Here is a 12,382-nt window from a genome sequence, read left to right as displayed (position 1 = left end):
GTTATGGTGTATAGGTCTGCTGGACAATGTAAATCTTGCTGTAGTGATCCTGTTACAGTTCTTTCTTTCTGGACTTCGTAAAAATATTCATTTTAGCAAGTTGTTTATTGATTTTATTCTCCACGTCTTTTATCTATGAGAAAAAAAGAGTTTATTTTAAGCAACATATTTAATTGCTTGTTTTAAGTACTTTCATCTGTTGTTTTTTGTAGGATTTTTTTTCAACTTCTTTCTTTAAATCATTCTTTAAATGGCTAATTGCTTCTGAATTCATTACTACCTGACTTTAAACTGAGCATCAGCAAAAAACATATCTGGGCTTTCTGCCTTAAACTTGATTTTGTAAAATGAATAAAGACCACAGAATAAAGATACTGAAAATTTCAACCTGGCTACAAGACATTAGGTCATCTCAGAAATTAGGCATACTGCCCCATAGCAGAGAATCATAGAATCACAAAATGGTTTGTGTTAGAAAGGACCTTAAAGATCATCGAGTTCCAATCCCCCTGACATGGGCAGGGACACCTCCTACTAGAACAGGTTGCTCAAAGCCCCATCCAGCCTAGTCTTGAACATTTCCAGGGAGGGGGCATCCACAACTTCTCTGGGCAACCTGTTCCAGTGCCTCACCACCTTCACAGGAAAGAATTTGATCCTAATATCTCATCTAAATCTCCCCTCTTTCAGTTTAAAACCATCACTCCTCATCCTATCACTCCACTCCCTGATAAAGAGTCCCTCCCCATCTCTCCTGTAGGCCCCTTTCAGGTACTGTTTGGCCGTTATAAGGTCTCCCAGGAGCTTCCTCTTCTCCAGGCTGAACAGCGGCAGCTCTCTCAGCCTGTCTTCACAGGAGAGGTGCTCCAGCCCTCTGATCATCTTCACAGCCCTGCACTGGACCTATTCCAACAGGTCCACGTCCTTCCTGTGTCGAGGACTCCAGAGCTAGAATCAGTACTCCAGGTGGGGTCTCATGAGAGCAAAGTAGAGGGACAGAATCTCCTCCCTTGACATGCTTGCCACGTTTTGTTTGATGCAGCCCAGGATGTGTTTTGCTTTCCGGGCTGTGAGTGCACATTGCCAACTCATGTTGACCTTCTCATCCACCAGCACCCACAAGTCCTTCTCCTCAGGGCTGCTCTCAACCCATTCTCCGCTCAACCTGTATTTGTGCTTGGGATTGCCTCAACCCACATGCAGGACCTTGCATTTGGCCTGGTTGAACTTCATGAGGTTTGCGTGGGCCCACCTCTCAAGCCTGTCCAGGTCCCTCTCAATGGTTTCCCTTCCTTCCAGCGTGTCAACCGCGCCACACAGTTTGGTGTCATTGGCAAACGTGCTGAGGGTGCACTCTATCCCACTGTCTATGTGTCCAACAAAGATGTTAAACAGCACCAGTCCCAGTACTGACCCCTCGGGAATGCCACTAGTCACTGGTTTCCATTTGGACACCAAGCCATTGACCACAACGCTTTGAGTGCAGCCATCTAGCCATTTCCTTATCCACCGAGTGGTCTATCTGTCAAATTCATGTCTTTCCAATTTAGAGATCAGGATGTCATGCAGGGCAGTGTCAAACTCTTTGCATAAGTCCATGTAAATGTCGCCTGTTACTCTCTCCTTATCTACCAATCCTGAACAGACAGCTCATGTCAGGAGAAAGGTGTGAGAAGCTAAAAACACACAGAATTCCTCAGTGACATCTGCCTGAAGACTGGGAATATGACTTATGATTCATAGAACAATCTAATGATACTGCTGTAACTGAGAATTGTGGTCTACTTATCCTCCATTGTTTTAAGTGCCAAGACTACTAAAATCTAAAAATGGAGGCTGAACAGATGACTTTATCATTCCCAGTGGAAAGCTCATGTGAGTCTCCCGTTTGAAATCTCATCTTTGTTGTACTTGATGAGAGTACATGTTTTCCTATTTCTAAGCTTCACTGAAAATCAATTAACTTTGTTTCGTTCCAGTCCTTTACCTTGTGCATTCAACAATGTTTAAATCCTTACTCCAAGTCTTATTCTCAAACATTTCTAAACTGAAGAGCTCCCTTTTGTATGTCTAAAATCTAGATTTTAATTGTCTGTATTCACTAATGTAATTTTCTGTATCACACCTTGCAAGGTATGTTATGGCTTCCATAACATCCCATCTTCTGTGAGGTTCCTATTTCATGCTGCCAATGGAAAATCTATGAGTCTAAAGGACAAAACCAGGATGGTATCTGTGTTACTAAAAATAATAAAACATAATAAGCAGCTACAATACAGGTTACAAGGAATATTTATTTCATCCATTATCCATAGTAATGCAGCACATAAAGAATGTGATAGCGTTAAAAATATGGAAAGGTTTTTTTTAAGCTTGTTAAAATTTTCTCTGTATTAATGATGATGAAAGTTCTTGAAATTCTTACTTTTTCTATGTATAAATGCTTTAATTCCAAATGAATTGCAGACTGTTTATCATCTCTTTATTATTCTGAACATCTAGAATTATCATGTGTTTTTTGTAGTTCAATTCAGTTGTTGATATTGAAGACAAACCAGGTGTTTATAGTCTTATAGTTCTAAGATATATTTAATAATTTGGAAGATTAATTATTTCTCTCCAGTCTTTTCGTCCATTTATTAGACATATACAGGACATGTACCTATTGTTATGGTAATTAGTGCCTGTCTGTTTCTGAATTGCTAGGTACTTTTCCAGGCTGGACCAGAAAATAAAGAAAAGCAGATGGGCCATTGATACTTACTTTAACATTGAGTCATACTTTCTAGATTTCCTATTTTTCATTCTTCCCTTCAGAGAGATCTCACTGGGTCTTATATTGTAAAAGGCAGCAACTCTCTTTCCGTATGCCACTGTGTATGTGGACTGTTCTCTATTCAGGTGCAAATGCAGTAATTTCTTCCTTCAATCTTATTTGTTGCAAATCACACAACTAAAACCACAAGAACAAATAGAGTTGATCTTACCATTCCAGAAAGTGGTACCTCAAAATGCATGTCTGTTACATCCAAAAGAAGCCATTTTTATCTTATTGAAGTAATACAGGACAACTGCTGGCATCTGCTTTCAATTTGCTGCTCTGTTGTCTTCCAGCCAAATATCTGCACTGAATAACTTAGCCTAGTATCCTCAGCACTAATGTTTCCCTTTTAATTACCATCTCAAAAAGGTTTGGTAAGGTCCATGATAGATGTCTGTAGGACAGGTTATTATGAGTTTTGTTTCCTTTTTTTTTTTTTTTTACACAGAACTCCTTTTTTAACTATAACATTTTTAGACCAAGGACTGTTACATTTTATAGGTTTGCAAAGCATGCATCCAGAACAAGTCCTTCCATTTTTGCCTCTTTGAACTTATGAAACAGAAAGCCTAAATAAATCTAGTCAGTTATGGACTTATATGAAACATTGAAAGAGTTCCCCTGTATTCTTTGTCTTTAGTTCTTCTTCTTCTTCTTCACTCTGCTACATCTGTCATGTTCCTCAGTTTTCTTACTCCTATTCTACGGTCTTTTTTGTGTAAGAAAGAAAGAAAGATGTTTTCTATCTTCAGGTGAACTACTTGGCGTCATGTGGACTGATGAAATCTGCTTGTACCATGACTACACAACAAATACTCTGCTGCCAAAAAACCCCACTACAAGATCTCTCTCAGCCTCTGCCTGAGTTCTCCCTACTTAGTGTGTGCAAGATGAATCTCCACAGGCATTTCCTGTGTCTTGTTCCTGAAAAGACAGATTGTGACAATTAAGTCACATGAAACAGAGCTCAGTTTAAGATATCATCTGGCACTAAAAAAAGAGAAATTAGAAGTCTCTTTGGCTTACTCTTTTCTCCACTGCAACACGTTTTTTCACCCCATCCTCTGAAAATCAGTAGTCTAAAAATAGAGAAAAAAGTAAAAAAGGCTTTTTCATATGACAGACAGAAAGATGGGTTTAAATGTGAAAATGACAATTGCATAAATTGTAGGAGAAAGATAACTGGGAACTAAATGCATGCTGTACATAAAAACATCGTTGGATGCAGCACCGAACAACAAGTCCTGCAGATACTGTGATATGCAAACCCTCTTCCAGAGTCTTCTAACATATTAACGCTCTTTTTGAGCATTCTATCTCTGGCCGGAATGCATAAAATTGATGGCACAGTTACATCAGTCAAAGAAAGGACTTCCCATGCTCTTCATACTGCAATAATGCACTTTGTAGGGCTTAATGTGAACGTGATTGTAAAAAACTTAATTTTAAATGTGGTTGATTATGAGCAATCGTACTATGCAATCCCACCCTCCTCCTCCCTCCCCCCACTCACCGCCAAAGCTTTCTTTAAAGAAATACATATGATCTCATTTACCTAACTTTTCTGAACACTGTGAACTTTTACACATTGCTTTCCCCAGAATCAGAAAAGGCCAGAGAGCAGATTTCTCATTTTAATACAAACCGCCAGGACTAAGTATATTAAAAAACAATTAAAAATGCTAAACTGTTTGCATTATTTTAAGTTTTTTCCTCATAGGGCATTAATATTAATATCAATTAATTTAAAGATCAACAAACATCTAATTGTTTTTCAAAGATATTGCAACTAAAACTTTTGCTCAGGATCACTAGAACTCTTGATCCTATGATGTTTCCAGAATTTCCAGTTTTTCAGAGACATTTCATCTGTTCCAAATATATTTTCACATTATACTAAGGATATAGAATACATTATTTTGAGAAACACCCATTGTAATTTGTGAAAATGAAATATGAGTGTTCACAAAGCAAATCAACCTTTTTTTGTTTTTCTCATTTATAACAGTAGAGTAGAGAAAACCCATGGAGACTGATGTTCAAGTCTATGGACTATTAGAAGCTGACAGTAGTTGCTAAATATGAATGAGGACAATATTATGGCACTGTGGGTATTTGGACTCATTCTTTCTATCCTGATAACCCAGTAGGATGCCCAGGCTTCATCTCTTACAACTCTTTCAATTTATTTCTAGGGGTAGTGCATAGATGGTGAAGACAAAACATGTGTGAGGAATGTTATAAGAACTTTGATTAATGTCTGCAGCCCTTTCACAATCTTCATTCATGTATGGTGGTGGAGGGAAGGTTCGATTTATTTATTTTCCAAATTTGTACAGAGTAGATTTTGCTTCTTAGGAGCTAGTGCTGCAGAATAATGAAAGGGATTTTGGAAAGCAGTGCTAAATGTTGTTTATATTCTTGTGTCAATAACTAATAACTGCAGTATGTTCTCAATCAAAAAAACTGCTCTTATCAGTACTTACTAAGAATATATCTACTTAGCTTGTTTGATAGATACATAACAACGTACAAGCTCTATTATTGAAATTTTTATTGAAGCTATTAAAATTCAAATTCATTATTTAAATTTAACATTGATTAATGCTTTTACTGTCAACATTCATTCAATGACCTAATGAAGTAAAATAGTTAACCTAGGATTCATGTTTAAGTAAAATGCTGTATTTATTCATTCTACATTTGGTAAGTTAATTCTTCATAGGTAAGAAGTACTTTATCAATATGTGAAGATAATCATCAAACTATATTAAAAAACATAGCTGCATTCAGTTGATAAGAGTTTTTGAAAATGCAATATAAATGACTGACATTAAGTACTAAAGTTGATTTGAATTTAGATCATTTCCATGCCAACAATGTGGAGAAATATTTTTAATGAAATTTAAAAATTTAGTAAATAGAAAATGGGTTTATGTTAACTTGCAAGAAGTCGATCAGCCAGTTGAAAAATTACTTCATATTTTATACGTAACCTTTACATCTTCATTTATCTCACAAATGTATCTTTCAAGGATAATTACCATTTTCTTCTTTACTCATGAACTGTGCATACTCTGTGAGCTTTTTATAGTGTTAGCAGTTCCTTTGTGTGTGTGTTGTTTAATCTATACTGATTTTGACAGATAATATTTTATATTATTGGGATAAAATCAGTTGATTTCCCTTCCCTTCCCTTCCCTTCCCTTCCCTTCCCTTCCCTTCCCTTCCCTTCCCTTCCCTTCCCTTCCCTTCCCTTCCCTTCCCTTCCCTTCCCTTCCCTTCCCTTCCCTTCCCTTCCCTTCCCTTCCCTTCCCTTCCCTTCCCTTCCCTTCCCTTCCCTTCCCTTCCCTTCCCTTCCCTTCCCTTCCCTTCCCTTCCCTTCCCTTCCCTTCCCTTCCCTTCCCTTCCCTTCCCTTCCCTTCCTTTTTTCCAGAAAGGAAAACAGAATTAAAACATGGACTTGGTCGAATGGGTCCAGAGGAGAGCCATGAAAATAATCAGAGGGCTCAAACAACTCTCCTATGTGAAGAAAGTCAGAGACAGTTCAGGTCGTTCAGCCTGGAAAAGAAAAGGCTTTAGGGAGGCCTTGTTGTGGCCTTTCAATACTTAAAAAGGGCTTATAATAAAGATGGAGAAATAGGTCCCCAGAGAACTTGTGGATGCCCCTTCACTGGATGTGTTTGAGATCAGGTTGTATGGGGCTTTGAGCAATCTGATCTAGTGAAAGATCTCTCTGACCATGGCAGGGGCATTGGAACTAGATGGACTCTAAAAAGTCCCTTCCAGCCTGAACTACTGTATGTATGACTCTATTGTATGAACATGTCCCTTGAGGTGTGTCCCCAACTCTGCCCATTGCAGGTGTTGGAGGCCCCCCTATCTCCTTCTCTCACCTGCTTTCTAGGGAGGTTTGCTACTTGCTAGGGACTTGGATCCTGGACATTGTGGACAGATTGTTGAGGTGTGGACAGACTGTTGAGGCTTGTCCAACCTTTAGTGTCTCCCCTTCTGCTGCTTTTCCGTGTGGGCACCAACAGTACTGCCGGGGGACACCTGATGTGTATTAAGAATGACTACATGGCATAGGGCATAGGGTCTCCGATGGTGTTTTCCTTGTTCCTGCTGACAAAAGTGCTTGAGGAGGACGGGGTGGATCCTTTGGATCAACAACTTGTTGCACAGCAACAATTATTCAGATTTAACCACCTTAGGACACTCTTTCAGGATCAAGAGTTGCTAGGAAGACACAGAATCCATCTGAATGGAGGCAAAAACATCTTTTCCTACAGGCTGTGCAAATACAAAAATGGGGAAATGCTGCTCTGAGAGCAACAAAATGGGGGAAGTTCTCACACTTTTTTTGAGAGATCAACACGTTGATGCCTTTTTGCAGTGCCTGTGTGGGACACAACATGGGAAGTACACAACATGGGGAACACAAAAGAAATGGAGATCTTCATGTGTTCGAAATACTATGATCTTATCGTGACCATAGAGACATGGTGGAACAGCTCACATGACTTGGGTGATGCCACAAATGGATACAGGCTGTTTAGAGAGGACTAGCCAGGACTATGAGGGAAAGCTGTTAACATTTATGTGAGCAAGCAGCAGGGTTGCATGGAGCTCTGCCTGGGGACAGATGATGAGACAGCTCAGAGATTATAGGATATAGAGGATCCTATAGGATCCAGGATTAGATATAGGATTAGAGGACAGACCAAAGGTACTGACATTGTGCTGGATGTCTGCTACAGACTGCCTGATATGGGAGAAATGGATGAGACCTTCTTCAGACAGCTGGAAGAAGACTTAGGTTCATAGACCTTTGTACTTATTGCAGACTTTAATCACCCTGATATCCACTGGTGGGACAATATAGCAGGGCATAAGAAATCCAGTTTTCTAGAATTCTTTGATGATAACTTCCCAACAAAGGTGATCAAGGAGCTGACAAGATGACACACTTTACTGTCCCTTATACTTACAAACAAGGAAAAAACTGATGGTGGATGTGAAATCTGGGACAGCCTAGGCTGCAACAACCATAAGACTGTGATGTTCAAGATCCTGAGACAAGAGAACAAAGAGCAGGATCACAGCCCTGGCCTTCAGGAGAGAAGGCTTTTTCATGGTCAGGGACCTGATTGGAAGAGTAACATGGGAGGTGGTCCTGAAGGCAAGAGGGATCCAGGGAACTGGTTGATTTTCAAGGATCATTTCCTCCAAGCTCAAGAAAGGTCTATCCTGATGAGCAGGAAATTAAGCAAAAGTAGCAGGAGGTCTGCATGGATGAGTCAGAAGTTCCTAACTGAGCCCAGGAATAAAAAGGAAGTGTACAAGACATGGAAACAAGGTCAGATTACCCAGGAGGAATTCAGAAACATTACCTGAGCATGCAGGGATGCGGTCAGGAAAACCAAACCACCTGGATTTGGAACTGATAAAAGTCATGGAAGACAACAAGAAGGGCTTCCATAAGTATATCTGCAGAAAAAGGAAGATCGTAGGAAAATCCAGGCTTACTGCTGAGTGAGACAGGGGAACTGTGGGCAAAAGAGGTAGATAAGACCAAGGTACTCAATGCCGTCTTCACTTTGATCTTTGCTGGTAAGACTTGCCTTCAGGAATGTCAGGTCTCTGAGGCCCACAGGAAAGATGAGAGCAAGGGACACCCTCAGTGGAAGGAGGATGATGCTATGTAACATTTGAACAAGTTGAACATATCTAAGTCCATAGACCTATTGGGATGTACCCATAGCGCTGAGGGGACTGGCTACAGTCATTCTGAGGCCACATTTGTTTATCTTTGAAAGGGGCAGAGAACTGGGAGATGTTCCTAAAGACAGGAAGAGAGAAAATGCCACTCCTATCTTCAACAAATGCAAGAAAGAGTACCTGAGGAAATATAAACTGGTCAATCCCATTTCAGTTCCTGGGAAGGTGAAGGAACCAAGAATCCTAGAAACAAACACTTGAAGTTGAGGAGATTATTATAAATAGTCAGCATGGACTCATAAAGGAGAAAGCATACCTGACCAAACTAATACCCGTCTACAGTGATATAACTAGCTTGGTGAGTGAAAGGGAGTGTTTGGGTTTGGTTATCTTGAGTTTAGCAAGAATTTTGATGCTGTCTCCCATAACGTCCTCATAGACAACTATTTAGGTGGACAATGAAGTGGACTGAAAACAGACTGAACTGCCTGGATGAAGGAGTTGGGATCAGAGGCACGAAGATGAGTCCATTCATTTGTGGTGTATGATATGGGTTGAAATTAATTTCAATGCTGTTTAACATCTTCATTAATGACCTGGACGATGAGGCAGAGTGTACGTTCAGCAAGTTTGTAGCAAATAATAGGACTGATTGACACACCAGAGGGTTTTAATGTCATTTAGCGGGACCCAGAACAGGCTGAGGAAATGGGCTGACAGGAATCTCATGGTGTTCAACCAACGGAAGTGCAAAGTCTTGTACCTGTGGAGGAATAATCCCAGCAAGATTTTACCAGCACACACTGGGGGGCTGGTGGTGGCTTTGAAGAAAAAGACATGAGAATTCTGGTAGAAACCAGGTTGACCTGGTATGTTGGCAACATACCCTTGCAACAGAGAAGACCAACAGCATCCTGGGCTGTTTTAGGAAGAGTGTTGCCAGCAGGCCAAGGGAAGTTACCCTTTCCCTCTACTCAACCACATGTCTGAATAAGTAAGACACATGTCAGAATAAGTTAGAACAGAAATGGTCAAAGTACTTCATGGCTCCAAGGTAAGGAACACCTTTCAGCACGTGAGATTAGTACCAGATTGGAATAAAAGCCAAATCTCTGCTCAGCTTGCTTTGTTATCTAATGATAGCATCATCATTAAAACAGGACAGTCTTAACATTTGGGGAAGAACAGGAAAAGCAGAAATGAGTTGCACTTTACGTGGCACAGGTGAATCTAGGGATGTTAGTGGTAGGACTTCATATCGTATTGAAATAACACACAAATGTTTCTTTTAGACACAGCATTATACATTATCTTTCATTTCTTTACTTCTAGGGTCCGAGGTGGTTGGCTTTGATGGGAAAAGTTGTCTAATTTACACATTTAATCAAAAACTCATGAGTGTTCTGAAAGATGTGATTTCTCTGAAGTTTAAGACAATGCAAAGTGATGGAATTCTCCTCCACAGAAAAGGACAAAATGGAGACCACATCACCCTGAAATTAATTAAAGGAAAGCTGTCCCTACTCATTAATTTAGGTAACAGCTAAAGTCTCATAATATCTAAAACAATTATTAGGTATTATTTTTCTAATAAATATTTTAATTTGTGACGGGAGTTTTAATGTGTAGATTATGATAAACTAGCAGTGTATATTTGGATAATTATATTTTTATATGGAATTAATAGTTTTTATTTTTCTTCTTTCAAGGTGATACTAAAACTCATCCTTCTAATGCCCAAATTAATATTACTCTGGGCAGCCTTTTGGATGATCAACACTGGCATTCTGTTCTCATTGAACACTTTAACAATCAAGTAAACTTTACAGTGGATAAACAGACTCATCATTTTCATGCAAAAGGAGAATTCAGTTATTTGGACCTTGATTATGAGGTGTGAAAATTACCTTTCCTTTATTACACTTATTGACCTTGCTATGTAAATGCAGTGAAACAAACAAAGGAGACAGAACTTAAAGAAGTTTGTAGTGCTTCAGACTTTAGGGTTTTTCTGTCTCCTAAAGGAATGAAACAAAGAAAAAGAGATTGTTCTTAGGTTGCTAATGCTCCACTAGACTTGCAGCTCAAAAATTTCAGAAGACCATCTTTTGGATCTCAGAATTCATTATTTTAGTATTTTTGTTTCAGTAGTGCTGCAAATGTGATAAACAGTATGTAAACATAAGGAATGAACCCCAGCTCAGTTATTTTATGGTTTGATGAAAATTACGATAAATCAGCATAAAACAATTTTAGAAATGTTTAGATTGAGTCTTAAATTCCTTGTACTATGGAAAGGAGATGTACTATGAAATGTACTATGAAAAAAATCTTGCTTACACAAATGGTAGATACATAAAAATGAGTGGATGTAATTTGCTGTGTCAGTTTCCCACCTATGGTTAAAAATAGCACTATTTCACAGTTGTAATGTGATGACTGGCTGCTTTATGTTTGCATCTGTCCTGTTTGTTGGATGAGACAATGAGTGGTAGAGCAGAGTGTCTGGAACCAGCAGATCTAAATTACTTTATTCTACTGATTTGAGTTTTTAAGTGGTTTAAGGTAAGAATTCATGTTGTTCTGTGTCTGAATTATCCCTTTTCAAAACTATAACTCACAAGATTAAAGTTATGATTCTGCTTAAGATTTCTGAATATAAGCCACAATGCCAAGGCTTGTAGGATCATTCCAATTAAAAAAAAAAAGAAAGGGAAAAAGGAAAAAAGAAAAATGAAAAAAAAAAAGAGTTAACTTCAACTGACTGGTATATAGAATTATTTTGTTAAATCAGTCAGTATTGCAAATTAATTTTTCCTCTTATCCACATACTGAAGTTTGAAGTATGTGTTACCAATACAAAGTTGGAAGGAAAGCAAAAGCTTGAAAAAAGCCTGAAAACTTCCAAAAAAGTATGAGGCACATATCTGACTATAAAAATTTCGCAATTTAAGAACTTAGTGAAGCATGATTTTTTTTTCCATAAAATGATTTTAAATAAGTGAAATTTCAAAAATAAAAGATAAATATCTCGAACTAATCTTTTCTACAATATCAACTAGAAAAGCTTTGAAATGAGTGAGTTCAAAAGTTCATTTAAACTGGCATCTTGTTTCTGATTGTGCCCAAAAGTGGAAACATAGACCATAACTCAGGTCACACTTGTGGCAATGTTTTTCTAAAATAAACTACTACTTTCAAACTGTTTCTGCCTCGGGGACTTATTAAGACAGAGTGATATTCTTGAATTTAATAGGTCCTGATGGATTTTTATTTTTATTAAATCTTCCAATCTCTTTCTGCACCCAAGTAAACCTACAGTATCACATTAAGGAACTACCCAGCCTAAGAATTTGGGAAGGAAAATGTATCTCATTTCCTTTGTTATGAATCTTCCCTAGAACAATTTAATTTTATGCACTGTTGTCCTCTATTACAGTAATTATGATTTGCACACAGTGGAGAAGTCAGTCTCAAATTTCCTAAAGAATGTATTATAAAATTCTCTTCCTTTTCTCACTGTCTAGCATGGTCTGTGCGTACTGGGCCTTGTCCTTCATCTCCTTGGTTTTGCAGCTGTAATGGACCCTGAAAACTGATAAGACTCTATTCTAGGCAGCTGTTAACAGGCGTCCTCAGAAGGAAAAAAAAAAAAAATAGGCAACATTTCAGAACAAACATTTTAACACATACATATAACTTGATATAGCCCACTTTTTGTTAGCCTGTTCTGTTAATACATAGATATCATACGAGAAAATAGCCAAGGAGTAGCAGGTTCATTATTGACCAGTCTTTGACTTCTGCTCTTACACTATTGACAACTTCTTTCCTTAGAAA

At 38.4% G+C, this 12,382-nt stretch overlaps 1 protein-coding gene across 1 annotated transcript in view; it reads left to right on the top strand.

The window, feature by feature from the left end:
- Window positions 1-12,382, top strand: part of CNTNAP4 (contactin associated protein family member 4) — a 231,613-nt gene that overhangs the window by 150,227 nt on the left and 69,004 nt on the right. Inside the window, exons 5-6 of the mRNA XM_074166807.1 lie at window positions 9,875-10,078; window positions 10,252-10,436. Of these exons, the coding sequence (XP_074022908.1) occupies window positions 9,875-10,078; window positions 10,252-10,436 (389 nt within the window). The remainder of the gene's footprint in view (window positions 1-9,874; window positions 10,079-10,251; window positions 10,437-12,382) is intronic.

Source organism: Numenius arquata, chromosome Z (assembly GCF_964106895.1).
Source record: "Numenius arquata chromosome Z, bNumArq3.hap1.1, whole genome shotgun sequence".
In the NCBI taxonomy this organism is placed as follows: Eukaryota; Metazoa; Chordata; class Aves; order Charadriiformes; family Scolopacidae; genus Numenius; species Numenius arquata.
The sequence above is the reverse complement of the archived record's forward strand: the minus strand, read 5'-3'. Positions and strand labels throughout refer to the sequence as shown.